Below are 24,850 nucleotides of genomic sequence, written 5' to 3' on the forward strand. Positions count from 1 at the left end.
CCGGTGTTCATTCTGGCCCGGACGCTGGCTCTAGGAGGGGCTTCCTGCCTCCAGCCGGCCTCTGCCCAGGACCCCGGCCCACAGGCCCTGCTTCCTGCAGAACCAGGCTGAGTCATAGACTGCCTGGTGATTCAGGCAGTGGGGGCTGGGCCCTCCTCTCCCAGGACTGGCACAAGGGGCCAGCCTGGGTCTCCCAGCCCTGACCATCTTATACTCCCGGGGTTCCAGCCAGGGCCCTGCCCTGGTGACATAGGTGCCTGAGCCCAGGAGGCTGTGGCCAGCTGTCACCCTCTGCCCCAGCTCCTCCTGAGGGGTGCAGAGGCCCTGCTGGGGCCTGCAGCACTTTGCCTAGCCCTCCCTGTGGTGTCAGCCCTGTCCCTGCGCACTCCCCACCCCTTACCTCTGCCTCCAGACACCAGAGTGTGGTGTAGTGTCAGGTACTCTCTGCAGCGTCCCTGCTAGGTGGCTGCTGGCTTCTGCTTGTCCCACTCCAGGGACAGGTGGCGACGTCCCATACAAGGCGCCCAGAGCCGTCACACCATCTTGAAATGTCCTGTGTCCTTCCTGACTCCTGGGCTTTGCACCTCTGCTGTTTGTCTTTCCACTGCTCCCGTTTGTCTTTCTGCTGCCCAGAGAGGGGAGGTGACTTCCCAGGGCCACACAACCCCTGGTGCCTCCTGCTCAGGCCCCAGCACCCCCATCCCTACCCCGTCAGGCAGTGGTCCGGAGACAGGTGGCCTCCTGGGGGGCCCTGGCCCTCCACAGACAGTCTGGAGGTGGGGGCTGGGGGTGCGGTGGCCGAGAGGTCTGGCGGCTATCCTGGAGGCATGCCTGCCCCAAAATAGCCAGATTGTTAAAAATAACTCAGGAGGCTTTTGTTTGGCTTTTGCTTTAAAAGACGTTTTTTCCTTCTGCAGAGAACTGTAGCAGCGGGAAAGGTCAGCAGTGGGCCTGGCGGGGGTGTGGAGTGTGGGGTGTTGGGGGGGGCCGTGTCCAGGGAGACCAGAGGTCTGCCTCCCTCTTGGGTCATGCCCAGTGTGGGAACAGATGGGGCGCGCTGGGTGCATGCCTTTCCTCCCCTCCAGCCTGGGCCAGGGCCTGGGGACAGATGCCCAGGTGGTCAGACGGACAGGAGGTGGGGGTCTTTAGGCGCATCCCCGGGTGCCAGGCATGGGGTAGAAGTTTCCGTGCCGCCCTTGTTCTGCCTGATCAGTCTTCAAATCAATATTTGTGCAAGTGCTCTCAGCTGGGAAAAATGCAATCGGCCCGCCGACCCGACCCGGGGGAGGGACAGAGCTGGCCAGTGGAGGGTGCAGCCTGGTGGCCTCACTCAAGGGAAAGGCGGGGGTGGGTTCCAGGGGCTGGGCGGGAGCCTTTCATCTCCTGCGGGATCTCCTGCGTGTGCTGCACACCCCCCCCCCCCCGCCTGTGTCTGTGACTCACATACACCCAGACCTCCGGACCCCGCCTTCACCCCCTTCCTCACGAAGACGCTTCCTGGCACAGGGGCCATCCAAAGTCCCCCAGGGCGCCCCGGAATGGCTGTGTGCAGGGTGCGTCCCCCGGGGGCTCGTCTCCCTCCCCTGACTTGACAGGCCCAGGGGAAGATGACCTCAGAGCCTGGCAGTGGGTAAATAGGTTGTGCCCCCCCACCCCGGGGAAAGGCCACTTGGCTTGATGCAGGCAGGCCTTCCAGGAAGGGCAGGACTCAACAGGCGTGTCCAGGATCCTGGGACCGTGCCCCTGCCGGCATTCTTAGCAGCCTGTGCCTCCTGAGGGCTCGGCCACGAGGGCTCCACCATCCCTCTACGGGGTCACCACAGTGGCCTGAGGCTGATAAGTGCTGGGGGGTGGAGGGGTGACTGGACCTCAGGCAGGGAGCCTTGCTCTGCCTCCGCTCGTCTGGGGCAAAAATCCAGATCAGTGGACACCAGAAGGGGACCTGCTTCCCTGGGCTAGGCAGGGCTCCACTGAGGGTGCAATGGGTGGCCTGGAATGTGACGTCACCCTCGAGGTCAGTGGACAGTTCCAAGCCTACCTGGTGTGGTACCCCTGTGAGCCCAGAGTGGGGGGGTGGGCATCCCCCCACATGTAGCATGTTCACCAGCCACGTTCTCTGCCTGTGTGTGGGGCCTCCCACTCCTGAATGCAGACTGGGGGTGTCTGTGTCCCCCGCTCACCCTGCTCAGTCTCCTTGGAGCCCAGCCCATCCTGGACAATGCCCGTCTGCTTTGTTGTTCCCTTGGCTTTGGGGCCGAGGGGGAGGGGCTCACTGGTCCTCAGAGCCGAGAGACCCAGGAACCACAGTCCTCCCCCGTGGGAGGCTGAGCATGGCGTGGGCGCACCCCCATGTGTGTGGGGCTCAGCGATGCATGTGTCAGGGGAGTGAGGGTGCAGCCTGCTCATGTGCCCACCCTCTCGGGGGTCTGGGTGGCCCAGCCTGGCCATCGAGGCCACCGGCTGGGCAGGTGATTCTGCCTGAGCCCAGGGCTGTTCCCAGTGGACCCATTACCCTTCCTGGGAGCTGTGGCCTGGGGTCATGGGCTCCAGGTGCTGACATGGGGACCCCCCTCATCCCTAGGGAGCTGGTTGAGGGTTGCCTTTGGCAACGAGAGCCTAGCTCCCCATTTTCCAGTCTGTCTCCCCCCCGGGGCCTTGTGACAATGGCAGGGGCTGGGCCCTGGCTGCTCCAGGCCACCTGCCCCTGGGGCCTCAGTGGCTGGGGGCTGGTCAGCAAGTGGAAGGGCAGGTTCCAAGTTGGCTCTGAGTATGATGTGGGATGACCAGGGGCCCCATCGCAGGAGTAGGAGTCACCTGCCAGCTCTGTGAGGAGACCACGCTCATTTGGGAGCTGGGGCACTGCCTGGGCCCTGGCACCACCAGGCCTGTCTCGGCCTCAGAGCCCAGGGGCCAGTGTGGCCCAGGGGCCTGGGGCAGGGATGGGGAGGCAGGCGGGTCTGGGCTCTGGGCCAGCGCACCCCCAGACCCAGGAGGGGAGCCCTCAGAAATGGTGGTGTCCTGGGGAAGGCCTCAGTGGCCACTGGCCGGTCAGCCAGGCCAGGGGCTACTCCCTGAGCCAGGAAGCCCTCTCAGGCAAACCCACAGATGTCCACTGTGGAGAAGGGAGCCTCTCAATGGCAGGGCGGGGGGACCCTCAGGGCGTCAACACCCGCACTACCCGCAGGTTTTCCACGTGGCCTATGTGCTCATCAAGTTCGCTAACGCCCCTCGGCCGGACCTCTGGGTGCTGGAGCGGTCTATGGACTTCGGCCACACCTACCAGCCGTGGCAGTTCTTTGCCTGTGAGTTTCCCAGAGCCAGGGGCTGGCTGGTGGGGGGGGGGGTGCCCCCTGGGGTGGGCTGTCATTATCGTGCTCTCTCACGCCTGGCTTCTGCCTGGGTCTGGACTGCTGGGTGCGCGTCCCCAAAGACAGGTGGGGGGAGCAGTTCCCATTCCTGACATGGAACCCACAGTCCCCATGCCGTCTCTTGGCTCCCTCTGGACTGGCTTCATGCTCTGGCAGCTTATGAGTAACAAAGGTGGCCCACTAAGCTGCCCAGTGGCGAGAGCACGGAGCTCCACGCCCATGCTCCCTGACTGGCCATGTCTCATGCCACCGGCCCAGTCATGTGTATGGGGTAGCTCTGATTGGGTGGGCCTGGGTCACCTGGCCCCCCAGTACTCCACGCCCGAGAGTGGGGGCAGGTAGTTGCCTAAAGGGCAGTGGAGAACAGTCTCCCAGCCTGGGGTGAGGGCCGTCAGGGGCCTTGTTCTCTGCAGAGAGGCAGCCAGTGTGATGTGGGCCGTTCAGCACCATCGGGCTCAGGCATGGGCCCCCGCCAGGCCCTCCAGAGGTTCCCGAGTGCCACTCTCTCTTTGGGGTGGCGGGTGACCCATCGAAGCAGGGCTGTGCTCCCATCTCAGGGCTGAGGCCATGCGGCTCTGGGGGTCCAGACACACAGCAGGCCTGGGGGTCTGCACCCTCACCTCCTGGCCGGGCTCTTGCAGCCTCCAAGAGGGACTGCCTTGAGCGATTTGGGCCACGGACGCTGGAGCGCATCATGCGGGATGACGACGTCATGTGCACCACAGAGTACTCCCGGATTGTGCCCCTGGAGAATGGCGAGGTGGGTGGACGGCATGGTGGGGGGCAGGGGGGTCCCAGCCAGTGGGTGGTGCCGGCCCGACCCCGACCCTGACCCTGCTGTCTGCAGATTGTGGTGTCCCTAGTGAACAGGCGTCCGGGGGCCATGAACTTCTCCTACTCGCCCCTGCTGCGCGACTTCACCAAAGCCACCAACATCCGCCTGCGCTTCCTGCGCACAAACACTCTGCTGGGCCACCTCATGGGCAAGGCGCTGCGGGACCCCACCGTCACCCGCCGGGTGAGCACGCCAGCTAGACGGGTCCCATGGGGGTCGGGGGTGGAGGGGTGCAGGCAGGCAGCGGGGTGGCGTGGGCGGCAGCATAGGGGGCAGGGGGTGGCGGGGCGGCGTGGGCGGCAGCATAGGGGGCAGAGGGTGGCGGGGCGGCGTGGGCGGCGGCATAGGGGGCAGGGGGTGGCGGGGCGGCGTGGGCGGCGGCATAGGGGGCAGGGGGCGGCGGGGCGGCGTGGGCGGCGGCATAGGGGGCAGAGGGTGGCGGGGCGGCGTGGGTGGCGCCGTGCTCATGGCTGGCGGGCGCAGTACTATTACAGCATCAAGGACATCAGCATCGGGGGTCGCTGTGTCTGCCACGGCCACGCGGACGTCTGCGACGCCAAAGACCCCACAGACCCCTTCAGGTGAGACCTGCAGCTCCCTGCCCAGCCCCCTCATCTGCTCCCCGATCCCGGGGAGGACACATGGTTTCATTGCCTGCCGTGTCCCGGGCCCCTGGTGATTTCCACGGGCCGCCGCCCTGTGACCTGTTTCTCCATATGCACAGAAAGGTGCAGGGGCAGCAGAGCTCACCTTTGATCTCACGTCAAAGCCACACTGAGAGATGAGCCCCAAATCTCTGCACTGGGGCGGATGGGTCTGGAGAAGGGAGGGGTGTGGTCGCCCTAGCTGGAGGACTCAGCCCTGCTGCTCGCCCTCTGGACGCCCCTGGCCTGTCCAGCCTCAGGGTGGCCCTGGGACTGCACAGCTAATTACTCCGGGAAATGAAGTGCCCAGTAGGAACTCGTGAGGGCTGGGAGCATGGCCTACTGTACTGGCTGGTGTCTGAGGACAGGCAGGTCTGCCCTCCCCAGCTGGGGCAGCGACTTCCACCCTCACTCACCTGTACCTGCACGTGGGCTGAGCTCAGCTCACCCTGCTGGGCAGCATGGGTGCGTGGACTGGGCATCGTCCCCAGAACCACAGACACCAGTGCCCGTCACATACTTACGCCCTGTTGTCCCTGCATGCAGTTCCTGGCACCACGGCCTCTCCTCCAGGGAGGCTCCGCCCCTTTGCCTCCATCACCTCCAGCCCTGCCCATACCCTGCCTGCCACCCGCAGCACCTTCACCGGCACCGCTTTGCTGACTACCTGCTCAGCTCTGTGCTGACCCCCTGTCTCGCTGACCCTTCCCCTTGACTTAGAAGTTACGCGTTTGGTCTCAGTCACCTCTGGCTGCTGTAACAAAACAGTTCACGCCTTGGTTCTGCATGCTGGCTGGTCACTTCCTGGTTCGTAGCCAGCATCTCCCTGCTGTGTCCTCACACGGGGCGGAAGGGCAAGCTGCTCGCCGGGGCCCCCTAATAAGGACACTAATCCTGTTAATGAGGGCTCCCCCTATGCCCTCCTCACCTCCCAGAGGCCCCACCTCCAAATACCATCCCGGGAGCTTAGGTTCCACATGGGACTTTTTGGGGGGGACACAACCATTCAGTCTGTGCCAGCTGGCAGTGCCAGACATGTCTTTCCCAGTTCTGCGTACTGTGGGGGAACCCTGTTTAACAGGCAAAGACTGAGCGATGGGCCTGAGGGCGCTCATCCAGGCGCAGCCCTTGGAGCCACCCACGTCTTCCTGGTCCTCGGTCCTCATCTTTGCTCCTTCCCGGGCCCTCACAGCATCCCTGGGACTCTCTTTCCTGCAGTGCCCCCTTTCGTTGTCCTTTCCATGCGAGTCTGTTTGTCAGTCATGTCTGAAAATGGCCGTCAGGCCCTCAGTCTGGCCTGAAGCTATCGCTGACTGTAGAACCCCTGGCTGAAGGCCATGTCTCAACACTTCCGAGACTTTCGCTCACGGTCTTTTGGCGTCTCTGGATGCTTGGGAGAGTCCGCTACTGTCCCTCTGCCTCTTCTGGATGTGTCTATAATCGTCTTGGTGCTCTGCAGATTTCCTCACACTTTTTGAATCTGAGAATATGAGTCTCTGTTCATTCAAGACCCTTCTTGGCCGTTAGCTCTCCCCTGTTCTGTCTTTTCTCTTTCTGGAATCCTAGTTATGGTTTCCTTCTGTCTCAGGACTTCTGGGACGTATCCCCACCCCGCTGCCTTCCCAGCTCCCTCCTGGAGAGTTCTTCAGTTCAGAGTCAGTCCCACTGCGTCTGACCTGCCATGTAGCCCACCCATTGCGGCTTCAATTCCATGATTTTATGTTTCATTTATGGATATTCTGATGGTTTCTTTTCTCACATCTGCCTGTTTTTCATACCATCGCATTTTTTATGATGTTTTAGATTCCTTCGGTTATAACCTTTAAACATTCTTACTTTACGGTTTCTACCCGATTGCTCTGTGAAATTCTTGGGGTCGAGTCATGCTGTTTGTCACGCTGGGAGCCATGCTACTCTGTTATGCCCGTGTCCCTGGAGCAGGAAGAAGCCCCATGGAGTGGCTTTGCGAGGCCCTTTGCCAAACACCCCAGGGTGTCACCAGCCTAGCACCACTTTTTATGTTAATTTTTTGGTTTAAAGGTGCCCTGCCCGTGTAGATTACTGAAAAATCAAACAGCAGCTGGACGCCCCTGGTTCCAGAGTCAAGACAGATGGGATGTGATTACCTGTCTGTGGCAGGTTATTCCCACTCCTTCATCCACTGAGGCCCTCCAGATGTCCCTGGACTCTGAGGGACAGCAGTATTGACTCCCAAGGCCCTACATACCCTCATGGGGACAGGGCAAAAGCTGCGTGACCTGAGCTCTGGGTCTCACCTTCGTGGACTGGCTTGCAGACTCTCACATAGCACTGCAGCCGGGGTGCTGGCCTGGGACCCAGGAGCACACAACCCGGCCTGGGGCTGCTTCCTGCCCCCACCTCGACTGAGCTGTGGTCTGTGCTGGGGGTGGGGCTTTGGCATGGGCGTCTGTGCAGTCGGTGGCTGCAGCCTCGGTTCCCAGCTGAGACCAGCTGTCCCTTGCCCACTGAGCCAACAGGCGCTATTCTCCAGGATAGCAGGCAGGATTCCAGCCCTCTTGAGTGGTGTCCACCCCCGGCTGGAAGAGGAAGCAGCTCTTGGCCACCTGCCCAGGGAGGTGCCCTGGATGCGTGGGGGCGTCTGGCTGAGCTCAGGGCTGCCTGCTGAGCGAGACCTGGCCCTCGGGGCTAGCCCAGGACGCCTTGGGCTTGGCCTTGGGTCCCGGCCCTGGAGGGGATGGCAAAGCCCCAGGGCCTAGTGCCCCAGGCTGACCTGCGTGCAGAGGCCACCGCACTGACCACTCAGTGCCCTGCCCCAGGCACTACCCACCAATGCAAACCCCTGCTGTATCTTTCACCCTCCACAAAGGCCTTGTTCTGCCCCTGTTGCCTCTGCTTCCTTGTGTCCCCCTGGGTCCACGGTGGGTCTGAGCCGCTCCTGTGCCCTGTGTCCCCATAGGCTGCAGTGTGCCTGCCAGCACAACACGTGCGGGGGCTCCTGTGACCGCTGCTGCCCCGGCTTCAACCAGCAGCCATGGAAGCCGGCGACATCTGACAGTGCCAACGAGTGTCAGTGTGAGTGGCGCCACGTGCACGCACGGTGCTCACGGATCCAGTCACACATGTATTCATATGCCTTTGCTCATGCTTGCACAACGGTCAGGTGTACACGTTCACACGTACACACCACTCGGGCATACACTCGCACCATGCACGACGCACATGTACACATGGTGCTCACACACTTGTGTGCACATACATAAAATGCTCGTGCATTCACAGATGCACACACGTGTGCTCACACATGCACACACATGTGCTGTAGGCACACTCGGGCAACACGGCATGTTCTGCCACCCAAGCCACATCTGGGGTCATCCGTGGTTTGTGGTATGTGGCCCAGAGGTCCCAGCCGGGCTGCCAACAGCTGAGTGCCCTTCTCTCCAGCCTGCAACTGCCACGGCCACGCGCACGACTGCTATTACGACCCCGAGGTGGACCGGACCAACGCCAGCCAGAACCAGGACAGCGTGTACCAGGGCGGCGGTGTGTGCATCGACTGCCAGGTGAGCCAAGTGCAGCCAGGCCAGGCCTGCCGGGGGATCCGGCGACACCAGGCACGCAGGGAGGGTGGGAGCGCCCTGACTCAGTGCTCTGTACCACCCCAGCACCACACCACTGGCATCAACTGTGAGCGCTGCCTGCCGGGCTTCTACCGTGCCCCAGACACTCCCCTGGACTCACCCCACACCTGCCGCCGTGAGTGGGGTCCCCCTGGGGGGCGTCCTGGGGACAGGGATGGCCCGGGCAGGGTGTCCCAGGGTCTCTAGCTCCCTGCGTGCCCCAGGCCCTCGCCATTCTGGGAGCCCTGGCCATGGCTCTCATCCTACTGCCCAGGTTGGTCTCGTAGCCCTGGGCTCGGGGTCTCATGACTTCCTGGCCCCTGGTCCCCACCCAGGCTGCAACTGCGAGTCGGACTTCACAGACGGGACGTGTGAGGACCTGACTGGCCGCTGCTACTGCCGGCCGAATTTCACGGGGGAGTGGTGTGACACGTGTGCCGAGGGCTTCACAGGCTTCCCGCACTGCCACCGTGAGGGTGCCGGCCTGGGGGAGGGGGGACCCCAGGGAGCCCTTTTGTCCAGCTTGGCTGACGTGCCATATCTCCTCCCCTCAGCGATGCCCTCCTCCCTCAATGACACCGGGGAACAGGTCCTGCCAGCTGGACAGATCGTGAGTAAGTGTCTCCGAGGTCCTCACTGCCCTGGGTCCCACGGGAGCAATGGCGCAGGCAGGGGCCACACGAAGGCCCAGCAGAGAGGGAGGATTTCATTTTTGTCGTGTCAATTTTGATTCTTTTATTTGCATGCAAATAATACATGTTCATACTAGAAAACCTTCAAAAATATAAGTAAGCATAAAGTCGAAGCAAAACTTTATCCATCCTCTCACCACCTACAAATCACCCCTCTCCACTGCAGAACCGTTCTCTACGCGTACACACCCGGCTTTCACAAACATTGACATGTGCTGTGCGCTGTTTCATAACTGCGTTTTCCACCCACCACGATCCTGTAAACACGCCACTTCTGGTCTGCGCTGTACACAAAGCTGCAGCATTTATTTAACCAACTGTCGATTGTTGGAAAGTTAGGTTCTTTCCAATTTTCTATTTTCAGATAATGCTCCGATAAACATCCTTGCAGCTAAAGGTTTCCATAAATACTTATTTTTTTCTGGAGGACAATTTCCCAAAGGAGGTTCTGCGCAGGCTCGCCATGCACACGCTAGGACGTTCTGGGCTGTAGGCTGCCAAGGTGCTCTCCCAGTTAAACAGTCTCCCCGCGTGGGGTGGCAGTCGCAGCGTTCACACACGTCAATCAACTCACTGTGTTGACGACGTAGCAACGTTTACTGTCATCTTGATTTGCATGCCCTGGGAAACGTACTCCACCTGCTGACTGTTTCTGGCACTGGGACACGTCCTTGGTTCATGGTGTGTCATTTTCTAATCAGCAGGTGTCTTCCTTTCACAACAGGACACAAAATAGTGGTATGTTTTATACTCGGTGATGTCGTCGATTAACTTGCGTTTGGACCTCATTGTTTTCAGCTGCATTTTTTCCTTGTTCACTGGGGCGAGTTCTTTCCACGTTAATTATTACCCATTCCCCGCCACTTGTGCTTTTTTCTCCCCACAGGTCATTTGCCCTTTACTATTTAGCGTGCTTTTATTTGCGTGCCGGTGTTGTAAACCTTAGGTGACTCTGGGGACGTTCTGCTTCGTGGTGTCTCGCTCAGTCATATTTAGATGGCGGTCCCTAAGTCCACCTAGTGTCCTGCTTGTTGATTCTCTGACAGTTGTTCTTTTTTACATTTACATGTTTCGTTTTTCGTCCATGGTGCAAACCAGGCCGGCAGTCATTTCCTGAAAAGGACCACAAAGCCAGTGGTTTGGCCACGGGGGGCCGTGTGGTGTCTGTCGTGGCGTTTACCTCCGCTGTTGCGTGTCACAGTGGGCCCTGTGCCAATGAAACTATTCACACATCAGGTGGAGGGGCCCTGCCGTAACTCCTGACAATCCGTTCTTTCCCCACTGGCCTGAGGTGACTCAGTGATTCCTGAGATGGTCCAGCACTCACTTTCCTTTCTTTGGTAAACTAGGTCTTCTGTGTCTTTTTTTACATTTATTTTTAATTATAGTTGACATACAATATTATATTAGTTTCAAGTGCACGACATGCTGAGTCAACATTTATATACTTTACAAAGCGATCGCCCGATCACTGGGCTGTTAGGTAACCATCTGACACCATGCAAGGTTATTACAATGTTATTGCTCTGTACTCAGGGAACAGAGTAGTTAATCCCCGTGGCTTAATTTATAACTGAACCCCCTTTTCCTTTTCTGCCCAACCCCTACCTCCTCTCTGGCAACCACCAGTTTGGTCTCTGTACCTACTATGAGTTTCTGTTTTGTTTTGTTTTGCTTTTTTTCATAGATGCCACATATAAGTGAAATCACAGCATATTTGTCTTTCTCTGTCTGACTTATGAATATTTCACTTAGTGTTATATCTTCTAGGTCTATCCATGTTGTCGCAAATGGTAAGATTTCATTGTTTTTCATGGCTGAGTTGTATTCCATTGAATATATGTACCACCTCTTTTTTATCCGTTCATCTATCTGTGTGCACTTAGGCTGTTTCCACATCTTGGCTATTATGAATAGTGATACCATGAACATAAGAGTGCAAATATTTTTTTGAATTAGTGGGTTTTTTTCTTCAGATAAATACCCACAAGTGGGATTGCTGGTTCCTACCGTAGTTCTATTTTCAATTTTTTGAGGACCCTCCTTACTGTTTTCCATAGTACTGAACCAATTTACATTCCCACGAACAGTGCACAAGGGTCCCCTTTTCTCCACATCCGCGCCAGCACTTGTTATTTGTTGATTTATTGATGATAGCTATTCTGTCTGGAGTGAGGTGGTATCTCATTGTGGTTTTGATTTGCATTTCCCTGATTATTAATGATGCTGAACATCTTCTCATGTGCCTGTTGGCCATCTGTGTTCTCTTTGGAGAAATGTCTATTCAGGTCCTCTGCCCAATTTTTAATTGGATTATTTTTTTTGATGTTGAGTTGTATGAGTTCTTTATGTATCTTGGATATTAACCCCTTATCAGATGTATCATTTGAAAATATCTTTTCCAATTCAGTAGGTTGCCTTTTTGTCTTGTTGATGGTTTCCTTTGCCAAGCAAGCAGAATTTCACTTTCAATCTGTGAATTGTACAATGAATTCTGTTAACGCCCTCCCTCATACGGATCACCACTGAACATAGTGCTTTCATTAGTGAGCCTGGTTGAAAGGCTTCTCGATTTCCTTTCTGTTCATTTTTCGTTGGTTCAGTTCTCATTTTACTGCATCAGGGTCAGATGTGGTAGCCTGATTTCTGCTTTTTGTCTTTGGAATTTGCGATCTTTGTTTTTCACCCTTTTAGATTGACAGGACGGTGTGTTCTCTGTTGGGCACACATTTCTGTGTGGGCATCTATTAAAGCACACGTGTTATTATGCTGTTTAAATCCACTCCATTCTTGCTTAATTTTTGTCACATTCTGAGAACAGTGCATTCAGTCTGTCTCTAGGTTTTGCCAAATTCTCCTCCCGATTGTAATAGTTTAGCTCTCTGCACCCCAAGACCACATTTTTCCTGCTCCTAGAGCATTGGGTTTGCCACCTCTCTTGGGGAGCAAGTCCATTTTCTCAATGGACATCCCTCTTTGTCCCCATTAACGCTTGTGGCCTTGGGTTTTCTGAGTCTTCATCATCCTCACCTGCTCTGCTTCTGTCTTCGGTTCAAGTTGTGTCCTTTCAAGAGGACATGCCTGGATTTTCCTTTTAGAGTCAAACTGACACCTTTGGGTTGTATTTCAGGAAAGGAGGCTTGGCCTGGCACAGGGATGGTGGCCACTGTCAGTTGTCCTCCCTTGATTTTTCCTTTCCCGCCTTTCACTGGAGTGAGCAACCAAACGTGTTTTGGTTTTGGTGGGTTGGTTTGTGTTCCCTTCTCGGAGCGTTTGCAAGTTCTCTTTCTGTCTTCTGGTCTGGTCCATGGCGACCCTTACCTTTCTGACAAATATTGAACCATTATTTTCTGTCAGTAACGAAAACTAAATAGTATTTATGACCTTGTCTTTATGCATAAATTAAGATATTTAGCGTGCTTTTGCTCGCTTCTTCCCAACCCCAGAATTACTTATAAAGGCTAGACTTTTTTGTGTGCCATGTGATGATTTCGTGTTTACATTCTCTGGCGGTGCTAACGCCCACAATTGTTTATATCATGAACCACCCATACACTGTGTATAGTTGCCCTTATTTTATCACACACCATGTATTTCCTGAAATGTCAGCTTTCCCTTGTTGAGATTTTTATTGTCTTTTAGTTTTGTACGCGTGCAGAGTACAAGTGTAAGAAAATGAGTTTGTGAACAGGGGAGGTTTTCCGGCGGGGAGGGCCACCTCTGCAGGGCATCTGAGACTCCCTCCTGTCCCCCACCCGCCAGACTGTGACTGCAGTGCCGCCGGGACCCAGGGCAACGCCTGCCGAAAGGACCCGCGGGTGGGACGCTGCGTGTGCAAACCCAACTTCCAGGGCACCCACTGCGAGCTCTGCGCCCCAGGGTTCTTCGGGCCGGGCTGCCAGCGTGAGTGCAGCCCCACCCCCATCCCTGTTTCTCTGTGGATGCTGGGAGCCTGGCCCCTTCTGATGGGTGTGGGCATCCTTCCCTGTAGCCTGCCAGTGTTCCAGCCCTGGAGTGCTGGACGCTGACTGTGATCGTGACTCAGGCCAGTGCACCTGCCGAGCCGGCTTTGAGGGGGCCGCGTGTGACCGCTGTGCTCCTGGCTACTTCCACTTCCCGCTTTGCCAGCGTGAGCAGGGCCACCCCAATGGGCCTGGGTGGGCGTGGGGCCTGAGGCCTGGCCTGCCCGGCTCAGGGCCACTGTGTGCCTCTCCACTCCGTAGTGTGTGGCTGCAGCCCTGCAGGGACGCTGCCCGAGGGCTGCGACGAGGCTGGCCGCTGCCCGTGCCGGCCCGAGTTTGATGGCCCTCATTGTGACCGCTGCCGCCCTGGCCACCATGGCTACCCTGACTGCCACGGTGAGCAGAGGGTCGGGGAGGGGCAGGAGGGCCACCCCCAGGTGCCCATGGCCTGAACCTGTGTCCGTTGCAGCCTGCAACTGTGACCCCCATGGTGCTCTGGACCAGCTTTGCGGGGCGGGCGGGTTGTGCCGCTGCCGCCCCGGCTACGCGGGCACCACCTGCCAGGAGTGCAGCCCCGGCTTCCACGGCTTCCCTGCCTGTGCCCGTGAGTATCCTTGTGGAAGGCCAGGAGGGCAGGTGTGTCTCACCACGTGCCCACACCCTGTTCCTCCCCCAGCCTGCCACTGCTCTGCCGAGGGCTCCCTGCATGCAGCCTGCGACCCCCGCAGCGGGCAGTGCAGCTGCCGGCCCCGTGTGACAGGGCTGCGGTGTGACGCGTGTGTTCCCGGCACCTACAACTTCCCCTACTGCGAAGGTGAGGCTGGCTCAGTGTGCGTGTCGGGTACTATGTGGGGGTCGTGCAGTGCACACCTTCCCGAGCTGGGGTTCATCCATGCTCATGCGTGTGCTGGGGTTGTTCTCGCATGCATGTCCGTGTCTGTGCGTGTGCGTGTCCACGCTCATCTGCTAGATGGTGTACGCTCATGTGCTTTGTGCTTGTGTGCTCACGTGGCTATCCACACGCAGTGCTTGTTCACATATGTTCCCGTGCTGTGTGTGCTCATTTCATTTCATAACCATGTGCTGTGTGGTGGGGGAGGGTACACGCCCTCGCCGTGTGGGGCACGGACATGTACATCTTCATGCCTGTTTATGCATGTGGGAGATATGTGATCTGGCTCCCATGGGGCCGTGGGTTCTGGCCAGGCCTTGGGGAAGTTCTTGGCCATCAGGGTCAATGACCAAGGAATGACCACACCCCGGGTGTCTCTCCACAGCTGGCTCCTGCCACCCTGCTGGGCTGGCCCCAGCCAATCGCGTCCTTCCTGAGGTGAGCCTAGTTCAGCCCTTGGTGGGGCTGAGGCCGTCGCTTCCAGTGAGACCATCACTTCCCGCCACTTGGTCACCATGGCAACCTCAGGGCCCACTTTTTCCCTTGGCTAGTCCTCTGTCCCCACTCTAGGGGCATTCCAGAGATGGGACAGAATCAGGATTCCAGGGCTGACGGTTCGTAGATAGGAGGGTAGGGACCCACTCTGACCCTCAGTCTCATTCTCTCCCAGGCACAGACCCCCTGTACGTGCCGGGCTCATGTGGAAGGGCCAAGCTGTGATCGCTGTAAACCTGGGTTCTGGGGGCTGAATCCTAGCAACCCCGAGGGCTGCACCCGTAAGTCTTCCTGGAGAGAGTATTAGGGGCTGGGGGAGACTCCTGGGGGGCCAGGGAGGTGAGGGCTGGCCCCATGGAGTCCAGGCCCTCCTATCCCCTCCCCAACTCAGGCCTGCTCTGCCCCTTCCCCAGGCTGCAGCTGTGACCCCAGAGGTACACTGGGTGGACTTACCGAGTGCCAGCTGGTGAGTCTGAGGGCTGACATGCTGGGGGCTTAGGGGGCAGGTGCATTGGGACCCACCCTACCTGGTCCCACCTTCTCCCTTGGCCCCCAGGGCAACGGCCAGTGCTTCTGCAAGCCCCACGTGTGTGGCCTGACCTGCGCAGCTTGCAAGGACGGCTTCTTTGGGCTGGACCAGGTCGACTATTTTGGCTGCCGCAGTAAGTGCCCACTTACTCGGCTCTCAGACCACATTCTGGGGGAGGCTAAGGCCCAAGGAGGGACAGATAAGGCAAAGGCCCCAGGCAAGACCAGCATGGTAAGGCCCAGATAGACACTGGACTCACTGAGCGGCTTCTGGGTGCCGACCAGGCCCGGGCTGGGTGTGGGAGAGAGGAGCACGGGTTCTGCCCGCGGTCCTCCTCTCCATCCTGCGCCCCTGGCAGGACTCACCAATCAATCCCAGTGCCTTTGCCCCTGAGCCTGGACCCAGGGCCTCCATGGTCCAGAGCCCAAGGTAGCGTTCGTGGTGGAAAAAAGTTAGCTTCTCATCCCCTATTGCTCTGTCAGGGTGGACGGAGCCCCAGGGGCCAGTCTGTGAAACGAGCAGGGTTCCAAGCCAGGGGGCTGGAGGGGATGGGAGGGGCACCAGGGTGGGGGTGGCATTGACCTCGTGCCCTCTTGCTGTAGGCTGCCGGTGCGATGTTGGAGGTGCGCTGGGCCAGGGCTGTGAACCAAGGACAGGCGCCTGCCGGTGCCGCCCCAACACCCAGGGCCCCACCTGCAGCGAGTGGGTACCCCCACCCCAACTGGGCTGGGGACAGAGGGCTGGGGGAGGCGTCTCCCTGGGGACCCCAGTGGGCTGGGCAGGGCAGCGGCCTGCCCCTGAGCACCCTGCCGTGGCCAGGCCTGCACGGAACCACTACCTCCCTGACCTGCATCACCTGCGCCTGGAGCTGGAGGAAGCAACCACGCCCGACGGCCATGCTGTGCGCTTTGGCTTCAACCCCCTCGAGTTTGAGAACTTCAGTTGGAGGGGCTACGCACAAATGGCACCCATCCAGGTAGGAGTGGCCCTACCCGGTCCCAGGACTTGGCTTGAAGTGCCCTGTGTGGCTGGCAGAGTGGGGTGGGCCAGCTCTTGAGGTCACAGGACTGGGCTGGAGCGGCCAGGGAGGGGTGACCCTAACTGTCCACGCTGCCCCCCACCAGCCCAGGATCGTGGCGAGGCTGAACGTGACCTCTCCTGACCTCTTCTGGCTCGTCTTCCGTTATGCTAACCGTGGGCCCACGAGCGTGAGCGGGCGTGTCTCTGTGCGGGAGGAGGGCAAGTCTGCCACCTGTGCCAACTGTGAGTGTCTTGGGGCCGCTCCCGCCCACCCCCCCGCCACCCCCTGCATCCACGCACACCTCCATCCCACCCAGCCAAAGCCCCACCTGGGGCCCACGTGTCGGTGGGGAAGCCTGGCTGGCCTGCTGGCCCTGGGGAGCACAGCCAGGGGTGGTCCCTGGGCTGTGTGCAGAGTTTCACCCCCACCCCCAGGCACGGAGCAGAGCCAGCCGGTGGCTTTCCCGCCCAGCACGGAGCCTGCCTTTGTCACTGTGCCCCAGAGGGGCTTCGGGGAGCCCTTCGTGCTGAACCCTGGCACCTGGGCCCTGCTCGTGGAGGCTGAAGGGGTGCTCCTGGTGAGGTGGGGCTGAGCGGGTTGGGGGGGCCCGGGCGGGACACAGCACCAACCTCCCGCCCACCTGCCTGTCCCCTCCAGGACTACGTGGTCCTGCTACCCAGCGCCTACTACGAGGCAGCCGTGCTACAGCTGCGGGTGACCGAGGCCTGCACGTTCCAGACCACCGCCCAGCGCGCCGGGGACAAGTGAGCATGGGTCTGCTGGGGCAGGGCCTGACCGTCCACTGTGCTCAGGCCACCCGCCCCATGCTAACCACAGACTGTCCCCCTACCCAGCTGCCTCCTCTACACCCACCTCCCCCTGGATGGCTTCCCTTCAGCCTCTGGACCCAAGGCCCTGTGTCGCCATGGCAACAGCCTACCTCGGCCCTGCCCCACGGAGCAGCTCAGCCCCTCGCACCCACCACTGGCCGCCTGCCAGGGCAGTGACGTGCGTGTCCCTGGGACCCCACGGAGGGGCAGGCAGGGTCAAGACCTAGGGGGAGGCATGCATTTGGCCTGGGGGATGGGTCCATGTTGCAGTGATGGCACACAAGTACAGGGCAAGAGCAACTGGGGCAAGGCTCAGGGTTTCACTTCGGGAGTCAGGACACCCAGGGCCTCATCTGTAACTGGGCATCGACGACTGCAGCCCTCCAGCTCATTGTGAGGACGCAGCAGGTTTGGGCTAGCCCTCTGGGCACTGAGCACTCAGCAGTGATGAGGCCGGGGCCTCACGTGGGCAAGGGAGGCTGGGAGTGGGCAGAGGTCAGTCAGAAGGCCAGGTGGCTGCAGTGTCCAGGGCGCAGGTGGGGTCCTATTCTCTAGGTGGGGGCTGGGGTAGGCTCCTGATTGCCCTGTCCCCTCAGATGGACGTCCAGCTACAGGTGGCATTGCCACAGCCAGGCCGCTATGCTCTGGTCGTGGAATACGCCAATAAAGGTGCCCGTCAGGAGCTGGGTGTGGCCGTGCACAGCCCTCAGCAGGCGCCCGAGCAGGGGGTGCTCCCCCTGTACCCCTGCCTGTACAGGTGGGTGGGAAGGGACGGGGGGGCAGGCGGGAGGGTGCAGCCAGGGCTGCCTACCTGCTGATCACTCCCGCCCCGTCCCCTAGCACCCTGTGCCGGGGCACCGCCCTGGACACCCAGCACCACCTGGCGGTCTTCCACCTGGACACAGAGGCCAGTGTTCAGCTCACGGCCGAGCAGGCACGCTTCTTCCTGGTAAGGCCCTGACCCTCACGCCCACAGGGGGTCCTGGGGCCGGTTGTCAACAGGCATGAGTACAGAGAAGGGTGTCACGTGCCAGGTACCTGTCACCAGTGCCACTGTTGGCTTAAGTCCAGTCACATTTTTTCTAGCACCCCTTTTCCTGTAGGGGTTTCTTTTCCTGTAGGCACAAAATGTATAAAATGTATATTTATTTAGTAATAACACCCGTGGCCACCTAAGGGGAAGTATGATGCATTGGAGTAGGACTGAAAAGCAAAAGCCCTTTTTTGGGTATAATTTACCAAAACACACCTGTGTGTGCACAGGGGTCACTGGAGTTAGGGAGGGGTCCACCCCCCGGGGTCCGCAGTCTTCAGATTCAGTGGCATCATGGTAATTTGCTTCCCTGTCAATGTCACAAGGCTGTGAGAATTCAGTCAGGAGAGCCGCTAAACACTGTGCAGTCTTAATTGTTTTTCTGGTGCCCAGAACCAAGCGTCCATCTTTATTCACTAGCAGACAAAACGGACGGCACTTGCTCTGCAGAGTACGATACGGTCTAGAGTATGAAACGTATCAGTGCGATATGTGCACAATTTTTATCAAAGCCTCAAATGCTGCTATAACACTTGCAACACAAATGGGTGACCCCGAGCCTTGGGGTCAGGGTTTCTAGTCCCACTTTGCAGAGTCCATGCACGTCCTCTGTGTTGCTCACGGACGTGGACGATGGCTCGCTCCTCGTTGGTCCATGTGGTTTCTCGGCGCTGTGGTCGTGGGCTGGCTTGGGGCAAACTTGCCTGTGTATGCGGGAGAGCAGCCGTGGCGCACAGCCCAGGTGTTTCCTGCCCCGCGGGCCCCCCAGGCCAGCCACCTCCCCACACTGACAGCACCGCTTACCCTCCTGTTCTGGAACTTTCTGTAAGGAATCATGCAGAGCTCTTCTGTGCTGCTCTTTTGGCAACATAGTGTAGAAGATGGATTTGTGTGTTGCCGCGGTCATGCAGCATTCCTTGTCTTTGCTGTGGGGTTTTTCTAGACCTGCTGTGATGTCTCGTGTGTTGTCGTATTTGTCACCTGTACACTTACGTGGCACGATAGAATACCTGCTCATGAGCCTGTGTTTACTGAGTGCCTACCTGTCCCTGGACCTGGGGATAGGCGGTTGACATGTGACTGAATAACTGCAGATGGCAATGGGGGGCCAGTAGAGAGGGGCAGCCATCGGGACAGCTGGGAGGTACCCTGGGCTCCAGAAACTGCAGTGGAGGGCTGGGGGTTGTGCAGCCAGAGGAGGGGGCAGCAGAGCTGTGCAGGTGCAAAGACCAGGACCCAGGTCGGACCCTGGGGTGTGGACAGGCTCCCCCTCCACCTCCACGCCTGGCCCTCTGCCCACAGCACAGTGTCACCCTGGTGCCCGTGGAGACATTCAGCTCGGAGTTCGTGGAGCCCCGGGTCCACTGTGTCAGCAGCCATGGTGCCTTCAACCCCAGCAGGTAGAGGGGCTGGAAGGGCCTGAGTGGCTGGCGGGTGCACTGGCCATGAATCAGAGACTCACCCCCATGTTCCCTCAGTGCCGCCTGCCTGCCCTCCCGCTTCCCGAAGCCGCCCCAGCCCATCGTCCTGAGGGACTGTCAGGTGCTGCCGCTGCCACCCGGCCTCCCACTCAGCCATTCTCAGGAGCTCACCCCGGGCGCACCCCCATCCGGGACCCAGCCTCGGCCCTCCACAGCTGTGGACCCCAATGTAGAGCCCACCCTGCTGCGCCACCCCCAGGTGAGGCCCCAGCCCTGCGGGTGTGGGTGTGGGCTGGGGCGGGGCTTGTGGCCCCCCAACCAGCCACCCCTGGACCACTTGGCAGGTGGTCCAGGCAGTAGTGGGACCAGTTTGGGTCTCCCCCCAGTGTCCCCACACCTGTCTGCTCATGGTCGCCTCTCCTTGCAGGGCACAGTGGTCTTCAACACCCACGTGCCTGCCCTGGGCCGCTATGCCTTCCTGCTGCACAGCTACCAGCCGGCCCACCCCACCTTTCCTGTGGAAGTCCTCATCAACGGGGGCCGTGTCTGGCAGGGTGAGTGGCTGTGGCCGGCGGTAGGGGACAGCTCCTGGTGAGGGGCCGCTCAGGGGTCTCTCATTCACACAGCCCCATCGTGTGGGCATCACACCATGTGGACAGATGGTATGCTGGTTCCATGGCTCACGTGGCCCATGGCACCCGTTACCTGGCTGTGAGTGACAGGTCCACGCACCCCATCGTGCTGTCAGTTTTCAAATGAGGTGCCCCAGGACCGAGTGTCCAGTGCCAGGCGCCGCAGCCTCCCGGCCCCCTTCCCAGACTCTGCTCCTTGCATCTGTTTTACGAAGTAGGGTACACTTGTCACAGGGAATGAAGGGTTCATTGCGGGACACTGGTCCATGGTACACGTGTTCCTCCTGTGTGTCTGTTTTGTTCCCACTCTGCCAAGCCGAGGGACTTGCGCTTAGTGGGTCTTCCTGGGCGACCACAGCTGACTCGTGGTGTGAGCAGGCCCAGCCCGGCCCTTCCTCCCTGCTGACCCCAGGAGTGCCCTGGGGCCTGGACAAGGCCATGGGGCCACAGCAGTTGGCGTGTTGGGGCTGACCTTCCGTTCTTGCCCCTCAGGCTACGCCAACGCCAGCTTCTGCCCACACGGCTATGGCTGCCGCACCCTGGTGGTGTGTGAGGGCCAGGCCATCCTGGACGTGACTGACAGCGAGCTCACAGTGACCGTGCGTGTGCCCGAGGGCCGGTGGCTCTGGCTGGTGAGTCCTGAGGCTGGGTCCCTGCATGTGGACGTTCGGAAGTTGCTCAGGGACTAGCCGTCCTCACCTGTCACATCACCACCAGTCACTCAGCCAGGGTGTGTCCCCTGCCGGCCTCGGCCCAGCCTTACCAGGGGCCACGAGCCGAGATGTTGCTGCCAAGCCCCAGGGACCCTGCTGGTCAGAGTCGCCGTCCAGGAGGAGGTGGGGCCTGGAGGGAGGGAGAGGGGCGGGGCTCCGGGGGCGGGCGCCTCTGCACTGGCGCTGCCTCCTCACACTCCCCCCGCCCCCAGTAGGACGAGGAGGCCACCGGCCTCCCTTCTATGTGGTCCAGGTGGGGACCCAGCACCTGCCAGCCTTGCAGTGCCCTGGGCCAGGGTGTGGTGCTACCACTGTGTTAGCTGCGCGGTCAGACCATGGCCAGTCGCAGAGACCCCCTGGGAATGTGCTCCTGCCGGCACGCCCTGGCATTCCCCTGACCCGGGCCCTGGTGTCCTAGGAGTATGTGCTGCTGGTCCCTGAGAATGCCTACAGCTCCAGTTACCTCCGGGAGCAGCCCCTTGACAAGTCCTATGACTTCATCAGCCACTGCGCCACCCACGGCTACCATGTCAGGTGGGCTGGGCTCAGGGCAGGGCCGGGGGCAGGGCTGAGGCGGGGCAGGGAGCCCACCTCACCACCTGCCCCTCACTCCAGCCCCACCAGCTCCTCCCAGTTCTGCCGAGATGCCGCCACCTCCCTCTCCCTCTTCTATAACAACGGGGCTCGGCCTTGTGGCTGCCATGAAGTAGGCGCCACAAGCCCCACATGCGAGCCCTTCGGGGGCCAGTGTCCCTGCCGTGCCCACGTCATTGGCCGAGACTGCTCCCGCTGCGCCACTGGCTACTGGGGCTTCCCCAACTGCAGGCGTGAGTACCTCAGTCCACGCGCTTGCCAGTGAGGGGGGTGGTGCCTGAACCCAGGGGGACTTCCTGGTGGAGGGGGACCCACCAGGTAGTATGGGCAGTGGTCAGAACATTCTGGAGCCTGGCAGACTACTCCAGCCACAACCCATCTGTGGGACCTCAGGCAGCTTGTGGCCCAGGCCTTGCAGGGTTGTCCAGAAAGTTCCAGGGACTAGATGGCTATTCTGGGCGGCTCACCCCTGTCAAAGTTGCTGCCTGCGGCTCTGGGCCCAGAGCTAGGTGGAACCGGGCTGGGGTTGGGGTGCCCCTGGCCTGGCTCCCAGGACTGTAGTCCGGGGCCTCTGAGGGGGGCAGACGGGTCCAGCAGCCCTGTGCATGCTCCCCACAGCCTGCGACTGCAGTGGCCGCCTGTGTGATGAGCTCACGGGCCAGTGCGTCTGCCCACCACGCACCGTCCTGCCCGACTGTATCATCTGCCAGCCCCAGACCTTTGGCTGCCACCCTCTGGTTGGCTGTGAGGAGTGTAACTGCTCGCGGCCCGGTGTCCAGGAGCTCACAGACCCCACCTGTGACGAGGACAGCGGCCAGTGCAAGTGAGAGCCAGGAGTCCCTGCCACCACGGCCTTGGGTGCTCCTGAGGTCCGGGTGGGATTTCTGCTGCCAGGGGGTCCTGAGCCCACACTCGCCCCGTATCGCTCCCCGGGTTCAGCAGTGCCCTCCCCTTCAGCTCTGGGGGCAGGGGGCTGCCTACTGTCTCCCTCAACATGAGGGGCCAGTTGGAGGGGAGGCCCAGCCAGCTCCTGACCCCTCCGGCAGGTGCAGACCCAATGTGGCCGGGCGCCGCTGTGACGTGTGTGCTCCTGGCTTCCACGGGTACCCGCGCTGCCGCCCTTGCGACTGCCACCAGGCCGGCTCTGCACCCGGCGTGTGTGACCCCCTCACGGGCCAGTGCTACTGCAAGGTGAGCGCTAGAGCCAGGCGACCCCTGCCCTGCCTGTCATCCTACCCCATCAGCTGAAGGTCGTCCTCTGCATGCTTTTGGGCCAGTTGGCCAGTTGGCAAGAGCATGACAGCTAACCAAGGTGGGTTGGGTGGGGGCCTACACCCAGCTGGCTGACCTGCCCTGCCCTCTCCCCAGGAGAACGTGCAGGGCCCCAGGTGTGACCAGTGCCGCCTTGGGACCTTCTCCCTGGATGCCGCCAACCCCAAGGGCTGCACCCGCTGCTTCTGTTTCGGGGCCACGGAGCGCTGCCGGAGCTCCACACACATCCGCCAGCAGGTGTGCAGGCAGGGCTGCCCTGGGGAGGGGACACACTGCTCCCCAACCAGCGGCGTCTGGAACATGCCATTTGGGGGCTCTCACCGTGCCCCGATGTGCCCTGCAGTTTGTGGACATGGAGGGCTGGACACTGCTGAGCAGTGACCGGCAGACGGTGCCCCACGAGCTGCGGGCAGAGGCGGAGCTGCTCTACGCGGACCTGCGGCGCGTGCCCGAGGCCGTCACTGAGCTCTACTGGCAGGCCCCGCCCTCCTACCTGGGGGACCGAGTGAGCAGACACATCAGGCCCTAGGGAGGGTGCCCATGCCCAGGGAGGTGTGGGGGCACTATGAGTGCACACAGGCCCCGCCCCAGACCCCCGCTGGTGATTCTGGGCCTGTGGACAGGGTCTGGCCAGGTCACAGTCCTCGGTCCGGTCTCCAGGTGTCATCCTATGGCGGGACCCTCCGCTACGAGCTGCACTCAGAGACCCAGCGGGGAGATGTGTTCATCCCCACGGAGAGCAGGCCGGATGTGGTGCTGCAGGTGACTGACAGGAGGGTGGCACAGGGTGGGCAGGCGGGCACAGCTGAGCCAGGACAGCGGGCAGCCCTTACATGCACGTGCCTGCCTCCCCAGGGCAACCAAATGAGCATCATGTTCCTGGAGCCGGCGTACCCGGCCCCTGGCCACGTGCACCGCGGGCAGCTGCAGCTAGTGGAGGTGAGTGGAGCTGGCCTGGAGCCCAGGTCCCTTTGGACCCTGGCATGGCCCAGGGCTGCTGTGCCCACTCCATGATGGAAAACGTCCAGGAGAAGGACGGGGCTCGTCCCAAACTCGCCTCGCTGCACTTTTCCGATTGCCCATGAGGGCAACGCCCCTGGCCCTGTGGTTCTCTCTGTGAGCCGCCTGTTTGTGTCTTTGTCCCATTTCCCTCTGGCTCATGGTCTTTCCTTTCAGAAGAGTTGTGTGTTATTCTCCACATGGACCCCTGCCTGATTGTGGAGAAGTGGCCCTTTTCTCCCAGTTCAGACATCGTCTTTCTTTCTCTAAGATTCTCTTGACGAACAGAAGTTCTTACATTTACACTACTCAAATTTGTCAGTTTTTCATTTGCAGTTAGTGTTTTTGTGTCTGGTTTAAGAAAGTATCTGTACCCCCAAGAGCAGGAAGTACCTATGTTTTCGTCTAGAAGTTAAACTTTGTGTATTTGAAATCTTGTGCCTGCAGTTGTTTATTGTCCACGGTGTGAGGTAGGGATCAGGTGCAGGTTTTCCCCAGGTCCCCTCCTGCACCCTGTGACCTGAGTGCCCCTGACCCCGATGGGAGGGTCTGTTCTGGGCTCGGGCTCTGTTCTGCCACCCTGAGGACCTGTCGCGGCCCCACAGGGGAACTTCCGGCACACGGAGACGCACAGCAGTGTATCGCGGGAGGAGCTCATGATGGTGCTGGCCGGCCTGGAGCAGCTGCACATCCGTGCGCTCTTCTCAAAGATCTCCTCAGCCATCTCCCTGCGTCAGGTGGCGCTGGAGGTGGCCGGCCAGGGGGGCAGGGGGCCTCCGGCCAGCAACGTGGAGCTGTGCATGTGCCCGGCCAACTACCTCGGGGACTCATGCCAGGTAAGGCAGTGGGGGCGGGCACCGGTCTGCCCACCCTCACACGTCTGTCCTCCCACCAGCCTCCACTCCTGCCCTCCTTCCCCACCTCTGTTCATGTCTCTCACCACTGGGTCACCCTCCCAGCAGCCCTATCTTCCCGCTTCAGGCCCAGCCAGCCACTTGTCATCTGCCTGCTAATCCACGGTCACCCAGTCTCTCTGTCCACCCCTCACCCACCGGTTCACCCAGATGCCGTCTGCCTGACCACAGCCCTCATTCCATCACCCGCCCTCTGAGTCTGACCTGTGAGCATGTCTGCCTCCTTTCCTGACCACTGATGTCCCCCCCAGGAATGTGCCCCTGGCTATTACCGGGACATCAAAGGTCTCTTTTTGGGTCGCTGTGTCCCCTGTCAGTGCCATGGCCACTCAGACCGCTGCCTCCCTGGCTCGGGCATCTGTGTGGTGAGTGGGCCCTTATGGAGGGAGGGCAGGCACACAC

General features: G+C 60.3%; 1 protein-coding gene across 5 annotated transcripts in view; it reads left to right on the forward strand.

The window, feature by feature from the left end:
- The window catches only part of LAMA5 (laminin subunit alpha 5), a 47,556-nt gene that overhangs the window by 9,914 nt on the left and 12,792 nt on the right, over positions 1-24,850 (forward strand). Inside the window, exons 3-42 of one of the 5 annotated variants that reach the window (XM_081033410.1) lie at positions 3,185-3,302; positions 4,010-4,128; positions 4,216-4,386; positions 4,687-4,784; positions 7,786-7,901; positions 8,274-8,392; positions 8,495-8,585; positions 8,785-8,919; positions 9,004-9,063; positions 12,904-13,044; positions 13,133-13,270; positions 13,365-13,499; positions 13,573-13,707; positions 13,780-13,917; positions 14,381-14,433; positions 14,666-14,771; positions 14,904-14,956; positions 15,047-15,152; positions 15,622-15,721; positions 15,839-15,995; positions 16,144-16,282; positions 16,475-16,617; positions 16,698-16,804; positions 16,895-17,048; positions 17,467-17,627; positions 17,711-17,819; positions 19,206-19,303; positions 19,382-19,583; positions 19,752-19,878; positions 20,449-20,588; positions 21,088-21,203; positions 21,285-21,496; positions 21,882-22,086; positions 22,310-22,454; positions 22,632-22,772; positions 22,879-23,040; positions 23,196-23,297; positions 23,391-23,474; positions 24,140-24,370; positions 24,700-24,813. In XM_081033410.1, coding sequence (XP_080889536.1) covers positions 3,185-3,302; positions 4,010-4,128; positions 4,216-4,386; positions 4,687-4,784; positions 7,786-7,901; positions 8,274-8,392; positions 8,495-8,585; positions 8,785-8,919; positions 9,004-9,063; positions 12,904-13,044; positions 13,133-13,270; positions 13,365-13,499; positions 13,573-13,707; positions 13,780-13,917; positions 14,381-14,433; positions 14,666-14,771; positions 14,904-14,956; positions 15,047-15,152; positions 15,622-15,721; positions 15,839-15,995; positions 16,144-16,282; positions 16,475-16,617; positions 16,698-16,804; positions 16,895-17,048; positions 17,467-17,627; positions 17,711-17,819; positions 19,206-19,303; positions 19,382-19,583; positions 19,752-19,878; positions 20,449-20,588; positions 21,088-21,203; positions 21,285-21,496; positions 21,882-22,086; positions 22,310-22,454; positions 22,632-22,772; positions 22,879-23,040; positions 23,196-23,297; positions 23,391-23,474; positions 24,140-24,370; positions 24,700-24,813 — 5,181 coding nt within the window. Of the gene's footprint in view, positions 1-3,184; positions 3,303-4,009; positions 4,129-4,215; positions 4,387-4,686; positions 4,785-7,785; positions 7,902-8,273; positions 8,393-8,494; positions 8,586-8,784; positions 9,064-9,889; positions 10,935-12,903; positions 13,045-13,132; positions 13,271-13,364; positions 13,500-13,572; positions 13,708-13,779; positions 13,918-14,380; positions 14,434-14,665; positions 14,772-14,903; positions 14,957-15,046; positions 15,153-15,621; positions 15,722-15,838; positions 15,996-16,143; positions 16,283-16,474; positions 16,618-16,697; positions 16,805-16,894; positions 17,049-17,466; positions 17,628-17,710; positions 17,820-19,205; positions 19,304-19,381; positions 19,584-19,751; positions 19,879-20,448; positions 20,589-21,087; positions 21,204-21,284; positions 21,497-21,881; positions 22,087-22,309; positions 22,455-22,631; positions 22,773-22,878; positions 23,041-23,195; positions 23,298-23,390; positions 23,475-24,139; positions 24,371-24,699; positions 24,814-24,850 lie in introns of those variants that run through there. The other 4 variants (XM_081033409.1, XM_081033411.1, XM_081033412.1 and 1 more) reach the window with 4 other exon arrangements.

This window comes from Rhinolophus hipposideros (assembly GCF_964194185.1).
Source record: "Rhinolophus hipposideros genome assembly, chromosome: 22".
NCBI classification, from domain to species: domain Eukaryota; kingdom Metazoa; phylum Chordata; class Mammalia; order Chiroptera; family Rhinolophidae; genus Rhinolophus; species Rhinolophus hipposideros.